Source organism: Strigops habroptila, chromosome 7, assembly GCF_004027225.2.
Source record: "Strigops habroptila isolate Jane chromosome 7, bStrHab1.2.pri, whole genome shotgun sequence".
NCBI lineage: Eukaryota > Metazoa > Chordata > Aves > Psittaciformes > Psittacidae > Strigops > Strigops habroptila.
The window spans coordinates 61,676,489-61,699,394 of NC_044283.2; the positions used below are offsets into that span (position 1 = coordinate 61,676,489).

At 37.2% G+C, this 22,906-nt stretch overlaps 1 protein-coding gene across 4 annotated transcripts in view; it reads left to right on the forward strand.

The window, feature by feature from the left end:
- The window catches only part of LRBA (LPS responsive beige-like anchor protein), a 395,208-nt gene extending 379,452 nt beyond the window's left edge, over positions 1-15,756 (forward strand). For all 4 annotated transcript variants that reach the window (XM_030491547.1, XM_030491551.1, XM_030491549.1 and 1 more), the window contains 4 exons: positions 2,846-2,947; positions 4,173-4,387; positions 11,759-11,910; positions 14,265-15,756. In XM_030491547.1, coding sequence (XP_030347407.1) covers positions 2,846-2,947; positions 4,173-4,387; positions 11,759-11,910; positions 14,265-14,355 — 560 coding nt within the window. In that variant the 3' untranslated portion in view covers positions 14,356-15,756. The remainder of the gene's footprint in view (positions 1-2,845; positions 2,948-4,172; positions 4,388-11,758; positions 11,911-14,264) is intronic.
- The last annotated feature ends 7,150 nt before the right edge of the window (positions 15,757-22,906 follow it).

Consider the following 22,906-nt stretch of genomic DNA (forward strand, 5'->3'; position numbering starts at 1 on the left):
GAAATAATTTAAATAGTTACTGTAAAGTTTTCTGTCTGTTACTGGAAAATAATTTTTTGTATACCTCCTGTGACTTAAATCATTGACTGCATTTGTTGCAGTGTGAATATGGCATTAAGATTCTTAGAGCATTCAACTTCAAGTAGCAATCCAGCAATGGTAAAGACTAAGGATATTATTATATACTAAGCTGAGAAAAGCACATCTGTAAAACTGTTGTGTCTTGGTTATTAGTGCTAGGATTTGAACTACCTTTAATTTCATTTGACTTGTTCATCTTCCTTAAGGATCTCCATAAAGATGCACTGAGTATTCTTTTCAGGCCTTAGTTAGGGTTTGCATCAGTGGTCGTAAACCTGCTTAGCAGACAAAGACTCTTTTCCCTTTGAAGTCACTTCCCCAGCTTTTCAAAAGGTCTGCAAGCTGGTTCCCCTAAAACAATTTTGAAAAGTTTGAAGTGGTGCCCCTTAAACCACCAACAAAATAAAATTTTCTCTTTGCATTATTGAAAACCATGACAATCTTCTGAAGCAATAACAGTTTAAAAGCTTTTAAAGAAATCTGTTCTGCTCTATGACCAGCTTTTAAGTTGACCCCATTATTTGGAAAATCAGAGGCTCGGATACCCCTAAATACTTGACATTCTTATCAAAGGAGTCAGCCTGACTTTTTCACAGGACTCTTCTATTACAGTATTTATTCAAGTCCTAATTTCTTTAAAGATACTATTCAGATTTTTTCAATTTCTTTTTTGCATCAGAGTGTTTCTTTAGAAGAAATGTAATTTAGTGAACAGTTAATATAATTTATGAAACACTGATCCTGACACCAGTAGATTTCATACTCTTATTATGTTTGGTCAGGTCCAAATTCTAAAAAGATTGCGAGCATTACTTATGTAATTTTACTTTACTGTGGACTGTGATAAGTATATTATGCTCAGTTTATACTTCTGTTTTAAGAGTCTTATCCTTTACATTTTATGTATATAGTTACTGACAGCCTGATGTAGGTAAAGCCTACAGTAATGTAGTTGCTGTAAGCAGTAAGTTTACCATAGGGATTTTGTTTTTCTGCACGTCCTAATGTTCATTCAGACATTGCTTCTTATATGTCCTCCTAACTCCAACATCTTATATTCATTACCTCCACTACAACATTGTACATTCAAAACTTCTCTGATTTCAAATATTTCTTTAGCATGTGTAGTATATAATTAGATTAATTCCTTGCTGATCTATGCAAGTCTGTGTTAAATGCAATTTCTGAAAGCAAAATAAAGCAAAATAAAGCAATAAACCAAGAATTCTAGAATTTTGCTAACATAAGCAGCTCATTTAAAAGAAAGATTAAAAAAAAACCAAACCAAACCGGAACTTTAAATGCACAAAGCTGCCTCCTCTTTTATGGCTTCAGGAAAGCAGGAAGAAAGAATTGGGTGAACAAAATTAAATTGTTACTGGATAATAAGACTAATGGTTGCTGTTTCCCCTAAAACTACAAATCTGTGGCTCATCTACACACTGTTCATTTATGAATCTTCTAATGTGCCTGACCCATGTTTAGGCTAGAAAAGCTCAATAGAGCAAACTTTCTCTAAACGGTTTGTGAACGTTCATAGGATCAGCCACCTGAGAAGTACCTAGAGGTCATTAAGTCTACCCTTATGCTTCTAATTTGTTGGGAGTTTTTCCTTTGCTTCTGACCTGTCTGCCATACTTCCTGGGTTTGAGTGTGTTTTGCCAAACATTATAGGAAACAAAAGTAATAGCTTTTAATGATTATTTATTAAGAAATGAGGGACAATTCAGCAAGTTGTTCCAAAGCATTTTCAGATTTAAAATGTTGATCTCGTAGATGCATATATGTGTCTGTGTATATATATGCACACATACATATTTAGTGTATATGTATGTATCTAAGAAGAAACAGATTTATTTACTTTTCAAGATTTTGTATTGTGGATATAAATTATAAATTATAACAGTAACTGCAGAATAAATCAAATTTTGAAAGGTCAAAATATTTGATTTGATACTTTGTCATATATTATGATCTTTTCTAAAAAGCCATTTGAATGTGGCAGCCACATGGACACTCAGGGATGTGTTGCAAATGGTCTGAGTAAAAATGTAAAATATGGAGGCTAAGCTAAGCTTTTATTTATGCTAGTCCAGCTCTACATTTCTTTTCCACACAAGTGTCTCACTGTACACATGCAGGGTCTGGGGAGCTACCTGGTTTTATATATTTTCATAATTTCTAATAAGACCCAGTACCAGTAGTGCTCGTACTGTTAAGGGTCTACAAGGACAAACTAATGACTTTATGCTGTCTTTATCTTTTGAAAAGTTACTACCCCAAATGTAATTTGAATGATGCTACCTTAGTATCAATGGAGTCAGTTGGCCCTGTGATTACTCTCCCTCTTTGCAAAACCACCTTCCATTCTGAAGAAAAAAAGTTTGATTTTACGACTGCTTTACTGCCTTGGTGGTGTCTCACATATCATCGTTTATTGTGAAGTGAAATTATTCCCTGCTGCTTAAACACTCATCTAATCCTTTCTGAAACTACATGGTAACTTTGGTTTAGTTTTACTACACACCTGACTCTGATACTAATGTGTGTTAGTAAATGTGCAAGCTGAATTCCTATAGTATACTGCTGCTGTACTAAACAGATATGAATACAGAACCGCCATATGCAAACAGTAGCATAGAAGTGATTTGTAAGGAACATGAACTCACAGAGCAAGACTGCTGAAGACACTTCAGTGATTGAAAGCAGTGATTTTAGAAATAGACTGTAACCAAGGATTGCTTTTATTGTTTTTTCATTGAAGGTGATTTTGCAACTCCTCGAGCCATTTTGACAGGACATGACTATGAGATCACCTGTGCTACCATTTGTGCTGAACTTGGCCTGGTAATAAGTGGTTCAAAAGGTAAGGTAGCTGTTGTCATTTCCTTCTGTTCATGAAGCTATAATCCTAACACAAAAAGGAATATATTCTCAGGAGGCAGAATTTATTAACTTTATGGTGGTTTTATTTCTAACCTTTTTTTGGTTGCTGTGCAATTTGAAACCTCTTTTTAAACATGTTAAAACTGAGGATTATTCAGACATTTACAAGAAGAGGTGACCACATCAGTTTCCCTATTATAGCCTACTGATTACTGTTTCTTTTTGTTTGTTTATCCAGTGTGTAATTGCATATAGCATACAGCTGGATACAGTTCTTGACTGCCTGGATGGTGAAGAGTGTTTGTTATGGATAACTTCTCAGAAAAGAAACAAAAATTAGTTTCAGGAGAAAGAGAATGTGCTGTCTTGTTTGGTTGATGAAGGGTAAATATAAACAACCAACTAAAATTTATAGTCCTTCTGTTCAGGCTTTTTGAGCTTAGCTACAAAGCCTGTAATATGCCCCATCTGTGTTCTCAAAGACCTGCTTTTGGCAGGTAAATTATAAAGAATGGCATTGATTCCACAGATATTGTTAGACTTTTTGTATTTGATGTTCCAATATATTTTTAAACTGGAAATCTCTTAGCATTAGGATCTTTCTGGTTTAGTGTTTCCAAAGTACCTACTTTGAGACAGTTTTACAAAGCTGGGTGTACTCACCATCTGCACCTCTGTGTGTTTCCGTTTTATCCCTGTGAACGCTTGTGGCTTACATGCAAACCAGATATTTGTCCAAATATATTAAAAAGCAAATATTTAGTGGATCATGTATGGGTTGAAATCTTAATATGAGAAGATATGCTTTTAGAGTATCTATGTATGTAAATTCATTGCACTTACCTCTGGGTGTCTTTGTATTTTAAGTATCTAATTTTAGGATTTGGTACATTTATTTTTGTGCTCTTAAAATTAACAACTACCAGCTTTAAAAGAAAACCCACAAAATAAAATCTGTTAGGTCTCTAACTAGTTTTGATAGGTGCTCTAAAATACCTTAATGCAAAGCTTTTATGGGATAAGATGTTCATCTTACTCTCTGGCACCCTTAAAGTCACAGGCTATGCACTTAAACGTGGTAAAAATCATTATAATGTATTATAACAGTGATTACCTGAGTGGAAGTCATTACTTATTATTTGATATACGATGTCTTTAAATGAGCATGTAAATCAATAACTAGAGATTTTATTCCGTCTCATTAGAAGGACCATGTCTCATACATTCTATGAATGGAGATCTTCTGAGGACATTAGAAGGTCCTGGAACATTAGAAGGTCCTGAAAACTGTCTGAAACCAAAACTTATTCAAGCTTCAAGAGAAGGTCACTGTGTCATATATTATGAAAATGGCCTCTTCTGTGTATTCGGTGTGAATGGGAGACTTCAAGCCGCGATGGAAACAGATGACAAGATAAGGGTGAGTGTACTCAAATTGTGTGCGAAGGACTGTCAGTTCCAGTATCAGGAAAAGTTATCAATGTTGGAGTTGTGTGGAGACTCTTTCTGTAGCCAGGCCATAGAAATATATGGTACTAGACTGTAATAACAGCGTTCTGAAAAAAAGTGTAGTTAAGGGGACTGTGTCCTCCTAATAGTATGGTTTTTAATTTTAAAATAACTCTGTTCATATAGTAAAGAATACCCTGTAGGCATTTCCTTGAACTGAAGAATACAACTATTACTAATTGTTGACCAGGAGAAGCTGGGCTAGTTCTTTACTTTTTGGTCTGAAGGCAGGAGGTTGTTGGACGTGCTGTTTTGGTTGTTGGCCTTCCTTGTTTTTGGCATCTCTGTCTACATTCCTTCATCTTAGCTTGAGATAGCATGTGTTGTACTGAACTTCAGGAAGTTTATTGTCAGATGTCTATATTTCAATTCTTTAGCCCTTTGGCATTTGCTGAGCAGGCAGCAAGGTTCTACATTTTTAGCTGCAAGAGTCATGGAACAAGTCCAAAACTATGCAGGAGGCATTTTAAGCTTGTGGTTTTATGAAAATTATTTTATAATACAAAATGCAGGTCTTTTGACAGTTCCTATGAAATAATACCTATGAAGCAGAGCAGAACCTGGCAGCTATACTGCAGTGAAGCAGAAATGTCAAAAGAAGACTTTCCTTGGATTAAAAATATTCCAAATTTTTCCTTGAATGAGAAAGAAAGGGAAGGGAAAAAAATGAACAAGCATTACCAAATCTGCCAGAAAGTTACCGAATGCAGCAGAGACATGGAGCAAGATCACACTGCTGGGTCAGCATTCAGGCTACCTGAACTATCTGGAGTTATGGTCTCTATGCCAGTAGTAATGGTCTGAGAGACAGAATCACAGAGTGGTTGAGTTTGGAAGGGACCTCTGAAGATCATCTGGTCCTGCCTCCCTGCTCAAGCAGGGTGATCTAGGGCCATGTCCAGACCCTGTCTCCGAGGATGGAGTTTCTACAGCCCCTCTGGAAAATCTTTGCCAGTGCTTGGTCATCCTCACAGTATTGTGTTTCCCATATAAAAACTGTTTAACTATTTCACATCAGCAAGAGGAGACTTTTGTAGCAGTACTACACTTCCAAGATGACTTTCCTAATCTGATGAAAGAGCCCAGCAAACAGCTGCAATGTTCTCTTGAGTTGAGAACTCTCGAGAGTTTTTCCTTTATTTGGGTTGATGTTTCAGGAAGAAACTGCCTCTTCACTCTTATGTTTGCTGTACAGAATTATCGAAACGCTTTCCGATGTGCATTTTTAAATTTGCACCTGTTCTTTTCTTGACTCTATTCATATTAATTCTTAAGATGGAAGAATGTGTCAATAAATTTGAAAGAATTTTCATCTTCTTTATTTCCATTTTATACCTTACATGGAACAGCGAATGCTCCATTACAACTGAATTGTCCAGTGTAGCTCAGTGTATTCTTCTTAAAACCTTCTAAAACTCTGTTGTGTACTATACTCTGTTAATCCAGCATCCTTATGTTTTCAAAATGTCAGATAAGTTTGTGGTGGAATATGCAGAAATAACTCTCTGTGTAGATCTCTTTCCATAGTGAAAGTGCTGTCTGTATGAGTGAGAGGACATTCGATCTTTGGATGCTCTGGCAGCCACAACTGTGGCTTTGAGGCAGGGGAAATTAAGTAGGAATGTGTATATTTCTGTCTCAGGCCATTTTCAAATTAATGTAGATTCTTGCTTCAATTTTTAATCTTTCTTCAATTCTCTGAAATTGCACTTTCAGCTCTCCTTGTACAAATGCTTTTGAGATTTTCAGCCTACCCTTCATCCCAGTTCTTTCCATAAAGCAAGCACATATCACAGTATTTTCTCTTTTTACATTAATGATGTTGATAATCTGTCACTTTCAGTTGTGATTATGTTGTCAGCTAGGCCAGCAAATCTGTAAAATATCTAGAAATCCCTTGCTGGCTAAAACAATTTCTGTAGTGTTTCAGTCAGTACCCACAGCTTTAGGAATGTTGCTAGAGGCAGTGGAAGTTCCACTCTCTGTGGGCCAGAATTATGTACGTACAGGGGTTTGGGTTTTATTTTATTTTGTTTTGTTTTCTTTCTCTCCCAGTGGTCCCAGTTGGCCTTTATGCTTAAACAACCTACAGCGTCTTTCCCAGTGCTTCTGCACTATATCATGTTAGAAGGCAAGTGGCAACTGCATGATTAAAGTAGGGGCATTTAAAATGAATAGTACCTACCCGTGGGCTGTGCTGACAAACACTTTTTGTTGGTTTTTGCTTGATGAGGATAGAAAAGGGAAGAAAAAGGTCCTAAGTGTTGAATCTGTAACATTCTAGTTTCTATTTTCTGATGTCATAATGGACCAGTATTTCAGAACGTTATTGACAAAACCAGCAGTTTTCAATAATGATGATTGGAACAACATTCTGATTTTCTTTCTCATATTCTTGTGCTAGAAAACTGCTAGAAAAATTTCAGGCGCTCTGGGGAAATTCAGAGTCTAATCAATGCCTTCCACCTGTTTTTGTTTTAAATACTGTATTGCTCAGTGGAGCTTAGGCATATCACAGTACATCTACCATGTAATGTTTAGATATCTTAATGAATAACTTAACTCTAAATAGTCTGCTTGTTCTGAGAAGTAAAGTTATTTTACCCTAAACAAAGACTATATGCTGTTTCACCCAGAGGAACCAATTTATTTTCCTTTCCTGAGTCTGTTTTGAAATGTGGAAGTGCCCACAAGACTCCTGCTGCTGTAAGCCAGGGCTGTCACAGTGTCAGCTCTGCCTTTTTACAAAGCACTGCCTTTCAAATATCTGAGATGTTAAAAGGGATTTGTGCAAAGTTTTGAGACTTTCAAAGGAAATACAAGTCAGAAATGCAGCTTTTAAAACATTGCTGAAATTGTGCGCTTTGGGGATTATTTGAGAGTCTGAAGTTCATGTTGTGAGAAAGATTAGTTGCAGAGTTGTTTCAGTTCCATACCTAGCAGAATCGTAGATAAACTACGCTGGGGAAAAGCAGAACAGTATAATTGATTCATGTTGTCTTCTCTACCAGTTGGAGTACTTGGGAGTAAAAGCATCCTTTCGTTTGTTAAATCTTGAAGGGCATGTCATGAAACTGAAATGTTGACAGGGTGACCTTTTCCTTCCATTCATTCCTTCAATCATATACATATATATATAGGCAAGTGGCTGAGAAATTTATTAATAAACAGTAAAAAGAAATAAGTCAACATCTTGTCCTCATGACAAGCCAATGACTTAGCAAAATTGCATAGGCTTCAAAGGCTATACTTTATTTAATCAAAAGATCACAAAACCCCCTGCATTTTGCAGGTAGTGGAAGAGTTAAAGATTAATGGCTTTAATTTGCCTTTTAATATAGCATTTCTTCAGTAAAAGCCTCAAGTATAAAATTCAAGTGAACCATGACCATAAGGTTAATGGATTTTCATCAGGTGAATTTTATAAGTGTAGCAAATAATTATTTGTCATGGTCTTCATTGAAATTTGAAAATACCCTTAGGAGACTGCCATTGCTATAGAGAAGAAAACCACCCCATATTGATTTTGCTTCTAATGAATAATCTTTTTAATAATTGTGTGTGCTATGTTAGATCATGATCATCTACTCGGTGCATGCAAGTTCCAGGTAATTTGCACAGTCTTATCTAGTTTGCTTTCTACCACTTTCTTGCTGAGTTACTATCCTCTCCTAAGAGGGTCTCTAAATGAGTTTTCAAGTTCCTGGGGTCTGTGCTTTGGGTAGTGCTTACCAATATTTTTTATGGCTGGTAGGAACAATCACAGAAGCAAGTTATGGTTGGAACATTTGGGGGGGGGGGGAGATTCAGCTCAGAATACTCTAACCATGGTTAGTATTCAATTTTCCATACTTAGATGTGGTTGGAAAAAGCTCCACATATTCTGCTTTATTGTGTCTAAATTTACATGTATGTATGGTCATCTGAATTCAAAACACAGCTGGAATAGGTTTATAATCTATTTTTTTCAGAGTTATAATATTTCATTTACAGTATATGTGTTTACATTGCATTCATTTTAAAGTTATTGTGTGAAATAAAATTTTAGAAGTGTAATTCATTCTGATTACTTGGGAATTGTTGCAGTAAACATTCAAAACTTATCATATAGGAAGTCTATCTTAAAGTAAGTGTTGCACATCATATAATTCTTAAAGGATATATTTGGTATCATGGTAATAGAGTACAGCAATACAAAAAATAAAGATGGGCAATATGTCTGACTTCAATTATTGCTGCTCACAAAGCAGTATCTTACATACACTGTATATTTTGGTTTCTCGGCTTGTCAGCAGTCTGTATAAACACTTCAGTGTTGCATGAACGTAACATTCTTGTGTTTTAGTTTTTCTCATTTTTGTGGTGCATGCGCTATAAATTCTGTATGTTAAAAAAACCAACAACTTCTTTTCCTTAGGAATTTAAAATCACAGTAGGTTATAAGTTTTGCATATTGAAAAACTGTAGAAGCAGAGATTGCAGGGGCCAAAATACTTACAGACTTCAGCAGAGAGAGGTATCTTTACAAGATCCTGTCCTCAGTTCTTTCCATTTGCTAAACTTAAATCTTTGAGCTGGAGTTTTGCTTGTAGGCTATCATCTTGAGGCAATTTCCTTGCCTTCCAGTGACAATGTTTTGGTTAAAGTGGATCAATCTATTTGTAGAACATGTGTGTTTGGAACAGAAAAGCCATTGCTCTGAATATCCTCCATTCTAACATTGTTCTATTGAAAAGTTTTGTGGCTCCTTTCCTTGGGTCAGGGAGCTGAAATTTTGTCACAAATTAGTCCTGCTGTGAAGGATGTGTATTTTGTTGGAAAGCTGCCCAAATTTAGCTGGTTCAAAAATCTCAGGTTAAATGCATTCAATAGATAATGCTTAGCATCTACATTCTGTAGCCCTGCAACCAGTCATCCCCTAAAATCAGGTGCACAAAAATGCCATGGCAAGAAATGTGATGAGGTGATCCTGGATGAGGAAAGGGAAGGACTGATGGGGAAGCAGAGGAGAAAGAAGAGCAGAATCAAGGGTAGAACCAATGACAAAATGAAGGAAATATTTGCAGGAGCAATGGGAACAGAGCAATAGAGATGGGAATGTAGAAACTTGTCAGAGACTGGGAGAAGGCAAGAAAAAGCAGAAAGAAGTGAAGGAAAACTAGAAATTGGAAGTAGGAGCAATGCAGGGAAGGATTAGATAGAATCAGGAGTTTAATACTAGATAATAGTGCTTCATAGTAGCAGAGTTCCTCATTTTCCTTTTGATAACAGCAAATCATCCAGCAACCAACTAGCAAAGTTGTTTCTCACCCTTCTGTGTGCTCAGATGAAGAGGATGATAGGCTGCTCTTGTGCTTGCAAAAATAAAAGTAGAGAGCAAAGAAGGGAAAAAGCAGAATTCAAGCTGGGCAGCAAAAGTCAGAAAGAGAACTGAGAAGAGGTATCTGGAAACAGAAGGAGAGCATAGGAAAAGGTTTGGGCTTACAGGAATTGTTAGTAGTAGTAGCCCAAATGGTAGTTTTAAGGGTCTTGATCTTGCTGGTAGCTCGTGCTGATGTCATTCCATATGACAAAATTCATTCAACTTTTTGGTTTTTATTGTTTGGGGGGGGGGGGTTGGTTGTTTTTTTGGGGGGGTTTGGGGTTGTTTTTTTTTAAACTCTACAAACTGTTCAGTTTTCCCAGGTAGTTGGAGGATAAGGCTATAAAATCAGGGCCTGATATCTTCAGGGTTACTATAGTGGTAATAGCTAAGACTCATATTGAAAAGATGTGCAAGATCTTAGTACTGCTTTGAGAAAAGTCAGTAATGGAGTATTCCAGGGGTTGCTATAGGGAACTAGTTTTATTGTGTTTTCTGAGCTGGGGAATGCTGAAGGTCCACAGAGTGATGAAGACAATGGATGAAAAGAATGCAGAACTGTTATTCAGGAAACCCCATAATATGAGACCCATAGGGTACTCACTGAAACTAGTAGGATCATGTCAAAACAGGTAAAACTATTTTGTACTGTAATGAACTTCCACCATTTTTTCCTCCCTTTTACTTTTCTCTTCCTCCTCCGCCCCCTCATCGCCTCCCCCGAGGGCACCAGCAGGCTCAAAAGCAGATAAAGAAAATTCCTGGGCAGCGTCTTCACAAAAAAATACTAAAGGAATGGACAGTAATATACTTTCTGATATTCCTAATCCAGTGATTGTGGGTGCTGAGGAGCACAAGGGGAAGGGACTGTAGTGTGACGAACCTTGCAGCATCTCCTGCTGCCGCTGTTAGTGGTATAACACTGGGCTAGGTGGATCATGGTCTGTCTGACCCTATAGGGTATCAGGTATCACTTATTTTAATAGAATTTCAAGTTCAGTACTCTTAAACCACATTTTGGCTTATTTAAACTGGCAAAATCCCTTTTTAAGAAATATTTCTCATGCTTCCATCTTAGTAGATGATAGGATCATCAGGTATAGTTGTCTGGTAACAGAGGAAAGTTGCTGTTCTTCCAGGTACTCTGTATGTATCATGATTTTTCCAACAGCACCCAGGAAATATGAAAATAGATCGAAGACTTCTGTTTGAAGAAGTCTTCACTGTGAAAACCAATGATATGCCATCTTTATCCATGATCTGGGTCCCAAATAAAGATTTCAAACGTAGATTGGCCATTGGTCCCCATGATGCATGCGAAAGTAGGTTATAAACCATTGGATCTGTAACAGGTGGTTTCAGGATAGATGACTAAAGGAAACACAGCCTCTGTTAAGAGGGGTGAATCACTATCTTATTAATCCAGAGCAGGAATCAAAAAATGCTGGTCTAAATTAATTCTAGTAATTTGTGTAACATTTCAGTTCCTTCCATCATTCAGCCTTTTGTCAGAGAGAAAAGGAGGACAGCTTCTGTTAGGCTAGTATTAAAGGCAATTAGAGGACTGTCAGGTACTATATTGTAATGCCAGTGCTGCAGTATCTTGTAAATTTAGCTAATCAGAAGAGTAAATTTATTTAGCTGACCTCATATTAGATCTTTGGAATATGGAATATATCTCAGATGAGGTAAAACTTAACTAGTGGCATCTAATGTATTAAAGAGATGTGTGCATAATAACATTAATTCTATTGCTGAATAGAATAACATAACAATAATGTTGCTTCCCAAAAGCTTGTATTGTTATCAAATCTCCCTAGACATTCAGCTGTCAATATGAAACTTTTTATGAAAGTAAAAGAGAGGGGGAGTAAGGCAACACATATTTATCTGACAAATATCCATGTGCTTTCCCCTTAGGCAATTCAACTGAGTCGAGATGGACAGTATCTGCTTACAGGTGGAGACAATGGAGTTGTCATGGTATGGCAGATGTGGGACCTCAAACAGCTTTTTGCTTACCCAGGGTGTGATGCTGGAATCCGATCCATGGCCCTGTCGTATGACCAAAGGTTAGAGCAGTGTCTGGTCTTCACAAGAATTTCAGAGAATATATACTTACAGTTAAATTGCATTTTTATTTTTCTTCTGATTTTGGTTTTCCAAGGATTACAGATCCTGGTGATTATATTGAGAATTCTGTGCTTGCCTAAGTTTCTTTATAACATGTCATATTTAGGGCAGATAATCTTTTTCAGGATTTCAGCAGTTGGGGTAATGAAGAGAGATTCAAGAAATCTTAGTTTGGCATACTTTCAAGATAGGTTGAATTATTGGTCTGTGCCACTGTACAGTGTGGGACTCATGGAAAAGCACATATGCAACCCACATAAGGTTGCATATGTGCTTTTCATGTTTCTTCTGTCATGATACAAATCATATTCCTAATTCCAGAACTTTATGTTAAAAATAGAACAGTTAGAATAGTTGCACAGTAAGATTCCCTCCACACATCCATATTTTACTAAAGCAAATATTAATTTTAATTTCTAGAAAAAGTTATTTTATTGACATAAAGCATGTCAATATCCTTGAAGAATCCTTCTACTGAAGGCAATCAGTTAATATTTTTACTGCATTTTTACGTTAGACTTCCCAGTGCAGCTATACATAAAAGTCCTTCTGTGTTTTTATCACAAAGATGGTGTTTGTTTATAAGATGGATGTTTACCATTTCATTTGTACACTTTTAGCTTGTTGGCTGGAATTTTGTTTGCTGTGGTGTATTTGCTTCTTGGAGATACTGTGTACTTTTCAAATAGATTTGGCTCCTAAATCCCCTAGGAATGTCTACATTGTGCAGTAATGCATATAGCAGAGACTCTTAACCTTCCACTTCCTGAAGTCCATGCTGAATATTTTAACATTTTTACCTTGACTATATTTCTAAAACTTACATAAATTGAACTTAAAAAAATCCAAGCCTGCAAAATCCATGGACTTCAATCACAGATTCAACTTCTTGTTAGCATAATTAGAGATTATAGGCATTTTGCAATAAACAGTTTTCAGTTAAAAAGCCCCTGTTGTTAAAAATATTTCAAAAGCTGGACTTACAGCTGTTGAATTCTAGACCTCTGAAATGTATGAAATTTTTCGTTTAGAGAATCTTTAAACTGTAATTAATGGCATGTCAACATAATCTTTGCGTGCCAATAAACTGAAATTTAATATGGACATCTATAAATCTATCCATGTGCTCAAGTTAGGAACCTGTTCACTTTGGGTTTAAAGACACAGAAACTCAGAAGAGATTTCTCAGAGTATTTTACTGAGTAATTGCTCAGTAATTACAGGCAATTACTGATAGTAATTTATTTGGTATGTATGAATGTATATGTTTGAATGACAGTGTGTAAAAAGATGTTTTAACCTAATACAAAAACAATCAAAATGATGCTCTTGAAATAGTGTGATACTATCAAAATGCAATGTTTTGATCTCATATTTAATCTTCGTTTTGAAGGAAAAATTACAGCTTTTTATTCTGAATATTTTTATTTTAAATTCTGAGGCTTTTTTCTTAAAATGCCAGAGTTTCATGTGTCCTCATACTTTGGATGTTCATAAAACTTTGAGCCTGCAGGAAAGAGACAATATAGAAACTCTTGTAATTGTGTGCTATGTCAGAGTCGTGGCTTTTCAAACAGATCTAAATGACCTCTACTAGTAGGCCAAGGGTAAGGAATTTAGAAAGAAAGAGTGCCTCAGTGGGAAAGCACAGTGACTGCTTTCAGGAACTTCCAAAACAATCAAAGCTTTCAGATTGCTTTCAAACCCAAACACTAACATTTCCAACTGCAGTCCTGCAGTCCACATCCAATTCCTTACATGTAGATCATGTGCTTAAACAGGGGAGGTGAAACTCAAACACTTCTCCTAGCCTTCCTTCATTTTGCTGCTTCATCAAGGCTTCATCACACTCTGGTTCCCCCCCAAACCCAACAAAGCAAGCCAAGAAATAATCCCAGGAAATCAAACCCCTGAAGTGGCTGTGCAGGATGGTGATGCTGCTAAACAATCCTGTATGGTTAGCCTGAAGCTATTCTCAACTGTAGCTTCAGGCTAACCAAACAAACTGTTGTATGGTGGTTTGTATGTTTTGTGATCCATAAATCTGTCAGGGGTGGCACAAAATAGCAGTATTACTCAAATCCAGCTTGCTAGAATCATTGGAAACCTAAGATGGGAACCCTTAAAGCCTAATTTTTCTGGTACGTGGAGCACTTCCAGCTCCAGCTGTCTTCTGTGGAAGTTGGTCATTGGAAGTTGTGTTCTCGTGCCTGTATTGATGTAACTCGTCACTGTGTTGACTTGTATATATGAACATGGGGTAGTTCACTCACAAATCTTGTGCTTTCCTTAGGTGTATAATGACTGGCATGGCATCTGGGAGCATAGTGGTTTTCTACAATGATTTCAATCGTTGGCACCATGAGTATCAAACCAGATACTGATCTTCACAGAGACCAAGATTAGCACTGATTTGGGCAGCTGTTGTCAGAAGGAAACTGAACACATCACACCTCCCTTGGTGTCTTGCCACAACATTGTTCCCTATAAATAGCTATCTTACATCTGAATGTAACTTAAATTTGCTGGAAGAAGCAACCTATTTTTTAAAGTTAATTGCTATTTTTGTAGACCTTGCTTGACTTTTTTTGGGGAAGGGCAAAGAAGCAGAAATAAGGCTGCTGGGTTCTGTAGTTAAAAATCTATATTTTTAGTCATAACAAGAAGTCTATTTTGATCCCTGTATGTAAAAGAAACCTAAACTAAAAATGGTTAAAACTCACATTCTAGCTATATTATGAAGAAATTTTCCTTCTGAAGCTTTATCTTTTACCTTGAGGAATATATGATTTTAACATAATGGAAATGAATTACGATGTTTGGGGAATTTTAAACTGTGCTACCTGTACCACACTTTGTCTCATACTTTTCCAAATGATTGTATTACATCAGCACTGAAGTTTCTGGGAATCAGTGGTAATATTTAAATTATGGTTAATGTAACTTTAAACTTTGCAAATCGTTTCCATCAATGTTACTATTCAAGCATGTTTCTAGGCCTAGACAATTAGTTCTTTTTTTAGTTAGTTGTATGTTTTGTGCAGTTTAAGAGGGAGAAATCAGGAACAGAGTTTGTGTTACATCAAGTGCGAATCCTTCTAGTTTCTACCTGGTATCTCCTTCAAAGCACACCAAAATGTGGATTGTTCCTCCAAATCAGAAAGGCTATTTTGAAGACTTTGAACTCAAATTAGAAACCCACAGAGGCAAGTATTTCTTAATAGGTGCAAGCACCAAAGCACACTTCTGCTTGTTAACTGTGAAAGCACTAAAAAGGCAGGGGTTTGCTGGTGCACAGCCTCTGTACAGCAGTAGAAGCATTAGACTTGCAGGTGGCTTTATTTTTTTTCCCAGAACTAGCCCCTGCAATACTGTAGCGTATGCCATGTTGCTTTTCTTCATATAGTAACAATATCTTTTGTATTTTGCTGTCAACAAATCCAGTCAGATCCTGTCCAATCATATTAAATTACCTCTTTCTTTTAGGAAATTAAAAATAATTTATATTAAGGAACAATAAGTTATTTTGGTGTCGCACAATCTACTTTTCTACAAGATTGCTGTGCAGAACTCTGTGAAAATATTTGTGAAAAGAACTGTTATTGTTTTGTAAGTCTGTATTGCATAAAAATCTTAGTATGTTGTGATCTATATGAGTTGAAATTTACATTCCATATCTGTATTGATACATACATTTATCTAGCTGCCTACTAGAGCAGTTCCTGGTTTTTTCTAAGCATTTAACTACTATCTCTTTCAGTAAAGATTTGGAATGAGAAAATTCATTTTGAGTGATGAAATTAAATAAAATTACATTTGTAATTGAGAGCTTCAGTGGAGTATTGGGTTCTTGTGATTCAGTGTATATTCACAATAGAGGAAATAAGTGCTGTGGCTCATGCAGAGTACTCTTGATGTTTTTGCAATGGTGACTCAGTTTTCTGTGCTTTCTATGTTTTTATACTGATGTGGATATGGTGATATTGTAGAGTTAATTTTTTATGTTGTATGTAGCAGAAGTATGATTTGATTAAGTGAGGTATCTGGGGTTCAGCAGTAGCAGTCATTTTTTCTCCTTCTTAGTAGCTGGTGCAGTGCTGTTTTTGACTTTCAGCCTGGGAACAATGCTGGTAACACCGATGTTTTTAGTTGTTGCTAAGTAATGTTTACTCCGACCAAGGACTTTCTCAGTGTCATGCTCTGCCAGGGAGGAGGGGAAGCTGGGAGGAAGCAGAGACAGGACACCTGACCCAAACTGGCCAAAGGGGTATTTCATACCACAGCATGTCATGCCCAGTATATAAACTGGGGGGAATTACCCGGAAGGCCGAGATCGCTGCTTAGGTCGGGCTGGGTATCGGTCAGCGGGTGGTGAGCAAATGTATTCTCTCCCCGTGTTATTTCCCTTATCAATTATTGTTATTGGTGGTGGTAGTAGCAGTTTTGTATTACACCTCAGTTACTGGACTGTTCTTATCTCAACCCGTGGGAGTTACATTCTTTTGATTCTCCTCCCCATCCCTCCGGAATCGGGTGGAGGAAGAAGAGGGGGACTGAGCGAGTGTCTGCGTGGTTCTGAGTTATCAGCTGGGCTTAAACCACGACATGAGGCTATAATTGTCATGGCTGTGGTGGATGCCCAGTGTATTAAGCAGTAACATTTGTTATGCAAAAGTTGTACTTCAGCTTCCATAAGTTCAACAACAATCATAGCCTTGTCAGATGTCTTTGAGGTGAAACTGGTATACTCTTGAAGTGCAATTTGCATTTATCTCAAGCCAGGGGTGGGTTTCTTAGGCTGGGTGGAAGGAAAAAAAGCCAAACAAACAAAAGTGTATTTTGCCAAATGGAAGCCCTGACAGTCTTCCCTTTATGATCTCTTGCTGACGTGGGGAGTCGATTTGGTAGATTGCTTGGTTTAGAAAGGGCCCTATTGATTGTGAGATGCTTTCCCAAAGTGAAAACACGACTGTACCTCTGTGTGCCATCTTGAGTTGCATCCAGCCAGTGCATGCCGATGAGCAGCTGTGGTATGGTATCAAGCACTCCCTGGGGAAGCAGCAGCAGTGGTGCAGCGTGGTGTTTTGCACAGTATGAGTGCTGCAGGCCTTCTGTGGAAAAGGACATCTTCACTTTCTGTTCCATGAGCTAACCTGTGTAGACACCCTCACTCTGGACTGCTTTGCTCGTGGCTTTGGTGAGTAGGACATACCTCTCCTTCCACAGACATATCTGGGGTACTGCCCTGGGGGGCCAAGGCTTGGACTTGCAGTCTCAGCTTTGGCTGAACTAATCATGCTGTTTGTGATGAGGTGGCAAAAAAGGGTTAAAATTCCATTTGCTGAGGTATTTGTTACTCTGTTGAGTGCAGCACCTGTGTCAGATGGATTGCCTGAAACCTCTTTAATCAACAGGTGCCTGGCATTAACCTGCAGCTGGGCCTCAGCTACCTGTGAATTGCAGAATATTCTGGAAAAGAGGGAGCCACGTCTTCTACTCTCTCAAAATTCAGAAGCAGCATTTGTGAACAGTATGTTTTTATGTGACAGTCCAGGCTCTCTTCTGTTCTGGTAAGTTCAAATGGACACGATATTAGCTGTAGTTTATGGCAAGTGCTCTGGCAAGCAGCACTTGTTGCTGCTGAGAGAAAGGCTGGTCAGCAGCAGTGCTGCATGTGTTTGGTTTGTGGGGAGATGCTTAGTGCAAGTAGATTGAAATCCTTTCTATTTTGTGAAAATTGCTGGTATAAATGCTGTAGGATGTGGCAAGAGATGATGGTGCGATCAGAATGGTGTTTTTTTCTGAAGTTTGTGTTGTGGTGTTACTGCAAAGTTAAATGAGTGCCTTAATACTTTTGAGAATATTTCTTCAGTTCTTGGCTGTGTTGTACTGTGTTACTGCCTCTTCACCGGGAAAGTGTGCCTTGTGCAAAGTATGCATATTTGTTACTGTTTCTGGTCCTGACATACTCCCTGTAGTCTTCTATCTACCTGCAGCACTTTGTTAGTGCTAAAAATTCCTGCTCTGCTGGCTTAGGACTTATCTGAGTTATCTGTGTGTTATTTGTGCTATCTGTGGATGTCCTGCGGATAGAGGAAAAGGAAAGTTTAGATCATAGAATCACACAATCGTTCAGGTTGGGAAAGACCCCTAAGATCATTGAGTCTAAATGTAAACTCTAACAATACCAGGTCTACCACTGAACCGTGTTCCTAAGTGCCACATCTAAACATCTTTTAGATACTTTCAGGGGTGCTGACTCGACCTGTTCCAATGCTTGATAACCCTTTCGGTGAAGAAATTTTTCATAATATCCAATCTAAACCTCCCCGGCGCAACTTGAGGCCGTTTCCTCTTGTCCCATCATGTGTTACTTGGGAAAAGAGACCAATACCCACCATGTTCTTTGGACATGGTCCAGCCCCTCAATGTCTCTCTTGTCATGAGGAGCCCAGAACTGAACACAGTATTCCAGGTGCAGCCTCACCAGTGCCATGTCATGGGAATGATCACTTCCCTGGCCCTGCTGGCCATACTATTTCTCATAGAAGCCAGGATGCTCTTGGCCGCCTTGGCTGCCTGGGCACAAACTGGCTCATGTTCAGCCTTTCCCTTATCCACTAGGTGGGTCACCTTTTCATAGAAGGAGATAAGATTAGTCGAGCAGGACCTAAACTGCTGCTGACTGGGCCTGATCACATGGTTGTCCTGTATGTGCAGATGATGGCACTCAGGATTATCTGCTCCATAACCTTCCCCAGCACTGAGGTCAGACTGACAGGACTGGATCCTCCTTTAGGCCCTTCTTGTAGATAATTGTAGATGTTAATACTACTACGGTACAGTAGTAGCTGTTTTTTACAACTACTTTCAGAAGTTGGCATGATTTGGGGATTCTTTTTTACTGTAATTCTAAAAATGTGCAAATGGAATTTCTGTTTAGAAACAATGTGCAGAACTTTCTCTGCTGTCGTGCTTTTAACGTGTCAGATCAGGCTGGGGATTTTTTAAAGAACAGTGGAGTTTCTTCAGTTATTCCACATACCTGAACAACATCAAGAAAAATACGAGCCATGCTTATATACAGATCTGGTGTCCTGGAATGAAAAATTGTTTTGGTTTCTTTTAGTAGCAAAAAGAAATTAAAAACTAGGACTTCTATGGAAAATCAATTTTGTTGCAACTTTAGTCAGGACATAATTGCTGTTAGAAATATCAAGTAAGAATGGCCTAGATATGGTGACTATCTAGATTGTAACTTTTCCTTTTACGTACTAAGTTCCATAGTCACAGAGATTTAAGTGTGCTTGTGTAATGGCATCTCTGGCTTGCTTTATCTTTCTCTTAGAAGTAATTCAGAGGGAAGAAAAAAATTGATTGTAGTGTTCTTGAGAAAATGGCTGCATCCTAGGTAAATAAAACCAGAGATGGGCCATTCTGTGAGTGCTGCTCTAAACCAGTGACTCCTTTCCCATGTAGGGTGAGGATATTTGTGTAAAGCTTGAGATGAGTCACTTGCTTGGATTCCCCAAGTGATACAATGAAATCCAAAACAGTTTACTTTTATGCAGAATCAACCTAAGATCTTCAGTAAACTAATACAGTTAATGATGCATGTCTGTGCTTATGCGTCATAATTAAAAGCTGCTCTTTAAGAGCTCTGGAAAAAACCTGTAGGAAATAGTTTCTGATTCTGAAATTCAGCTACATTTAACCTAAAGCCCTGCAATTCAAACACAGCCAGTCTCATAAGGGAAAAAAATTTATTAAAACATATGAAACAAAGTTTGAAAGAATAGCTTCTAATTTGTATTTGTAAATAGTTAAGACTTACTATGAAGAATCATATTATTATAAAGAGTATGTAAAATATTTCATAACACATTATAAATTAATGTGCAATAAAATTACCTTCTTGTAAGTGAATTTAGATAGAAAGTATAGTCTTGAAACCAAAGAAAGATTTGTATGTTTAGTAAAATATGAAATTACATACAACTTGGAACTGCATCATAGAGTCAACTAATTAAAGACATTTAGATTTGTGCTTCGGAAATTAAGCTGTATTGCATGGGAATAGCCAAAAAGAGTTTTTCAAAATGTGGTACTTGCTATTTGCTAAATGGAGAAAATTTGAGATATGAGGTACTAATTTCTTCAAGTTCTTCTGATGTTTTTCTTCCCACTGTTGCTTTGTTCACTGTGTATTGTGAGCTCTGAGCTGCAAAATGTTGTAGCATAACTGAGTCTACTTGTGTATTCAGTACTCTGCATGCAGCAATAGATATACCCCATAACAGATAGATGACTTTGCAGATTGCTCTTGCATTTTGCTTTTTGTCTTGTTTATCCTGTGTGCTAGGGATTCTTTTTCAAGCAAGCCCCGGTAGCTGTGAAACCAAAATCTCACCCTTCTAAAGAATAGAGCTAGTGGGGTTTTGTGCAAAGTGTTTAGACTTCAAGTGTTCACTAAGCACTAAACTTCAGGATTTCATATTAACTAACTAACTGGCAAATATTATTTTGGGGAGAAGTATTTTGCTGATACTTCTTGGTGAAGCTGCGCTTCTCTGAAACTGGCACCTTACACAATTCTCACTCTGGGCTTTCTATTTCCAAACATGACAAAGGCACTAAAAATTCAAATGCTGTTTGAAACGAAGTGAAGAACAGAAGTGACAGATGAGGAGAAACTTCTTGGTGCATGGTTGCATGGCAGCTTGCTGCTTCAATCCCTGCCATGGTATTTTTTTTACAATGCTAATTTAGTTTAAAAATAAAACTAAAATCTCGCTAGAAAGGATTACCCTGACAGAAAAGCTCAATTAGATACCTATTTGTATGCATTGGACATTGAAAGTAGGAGTACTTGATTTGCTTGCCCTTTTTGAATCCTAAAAAAAAAAAAAAAAAAAAAAAAAAAATATATATATTTCACCAGCATTTTGGATAGGGAACCTGTTTTGTGAATTTCTGTTGCTTTCCAATTGCTATTTGAATGCAGCTTGAAAGAAATAATGAGTATATGTAAAATATTATTTCTTATTTTAAAACTGTTAAAACCAGAGATAATAAATATGTATATTTATTTAAAGTGAATAAATACTTCAGTAAATATACTCTATCAGATAATCTGTAATAATTAGACCGGTGACTACTGGGAGAAAGAGAGATATGAAAACCAGGCTTAAATGAGACATTTAAAATAAATATTTCCCGCTTGCTGCTTAAACTTATTCGTTTATCCTAAGTTGATCAAAATAATTTCTGTGAATAGGAATTTGAACTTCTTTTTGGTGAGCGTGCAGGCAGTGGTATAACAAGTTACTGCTTCCTAGCTAACAAGCTAACATGTATTTATTTCAAGTAGATTGGGAAAATTACTCATAAAGGCCAAAGCTGTGATCTCTCTTGGAAATCATATACAGAATCTTGCTTCTGATCTCACCGATGAACATCAGGGTGCTGGAGTGTCTCCTGTATCATGCCCTCCAAAAGGTAACATGAAGTGTCTGGCACCCACTGAAAGATACCCTATATCACTTGTATTGTGTATTTAGGCAACCTCTTTGATATACACTCAGTGTGATCCCTAAGCATAGAGCAAGAAAAATGGCACTGGATGCAACCTGTGGAAGTTACTGTTGTTGTAGTAGCCTTCTCAACCACATACCTAAATTGTAGAACCTCGGTTTCTGAGAGAGGTTAATAAGGTCTTAGAAGACCTGCTTCCTTGAATCAAAAGACTGAACTCCCCCAGATCAAACAAAAAGCTTCACGCTACTATAGGAGAAAAGCCGGCGCTTTGGTTTATTTAAATAAATTAAAAAAAAAAAAAAAAAAAAGAGGCAGGAGGAAAGGAAGGGAAAATTCAGTGTGAGAAGCAGGTTAAAAATACTTTCTGGTGTACTAGCTGCTATACATATTTATTTAAGTTAGAAAAAATTACCCTGCAATCTGTTAATCATTGCTTCCTCCTAGCTTATCTTCCTCAAGTATTTAGTTTAGGGGTTTGGGGAACTGTTTGCATCCAAAAACAACAGATCTTTGCTTACTAAAGTAGTCCTAAGTAAGATTTACTGACCTATGTAAATATTCTTAATGACTAGCTGTAAGTATGAGACAATACTTGATGAAAGTAACATCATCATAAAACACCATCTACCTTAATGTACCTTGACAATTTGCAATTAATTTTATAAGTAAGTCCAAGAATGGGGGGTAATCGTCTTTAAGGCATGGTTTGATGGGAATTTCATTGAACTTAGTGTTATGCTGATTTACAGCAGGGGAGGATTCAATTCTGGGATTTCAAATCTAGAATTGCAGGAATTGGCTCCATTGGGATATATGAACAACTGCTCACATTCAAAGGAGCTAAAAGGACTGGGGATTTTCAAAAAGACTTTTAAAAATAATTCATTTTTTAAAATGTAGGCATGGTAGCAGTGTGCTGTCACGAGTGTTTGAAAAACTGGCATTTAATCAATATCTATCAAAATGGTACATGAATTTCAGCTACTTCTATGAAACGAAAAAGTGATAGTTCTATTTGACAAACATACAACTTGTTTACAGGTTCTATAGTAGTTTCTTTCCCTTTATAGCAAATAGTGTAGTCCTGTTTGTTTTACAATTTCATTTCTAGTTTTGCCTTCTTCCAACAACTGATTGTTCTACAAAGAGCGAAAGATTAAATGAAATTGCAGTAGACAACAAACCAAACATAATACTTATGAGCCCTCATTAAGTGTTTCAGTGATAACCAACAAACATGTCTGGTTTTTCTTAAACTGTGATACCCTGAGCAGCACAAACGTACCACCTCTGCATCCATACATTTAACATCTGTGGAACTAAATTAAGTCATGAAGTAGCGATACAGTTTTCCTAAGGTCATACACAGAGTTAGGAACTTGCCCAGTTATCCCATGT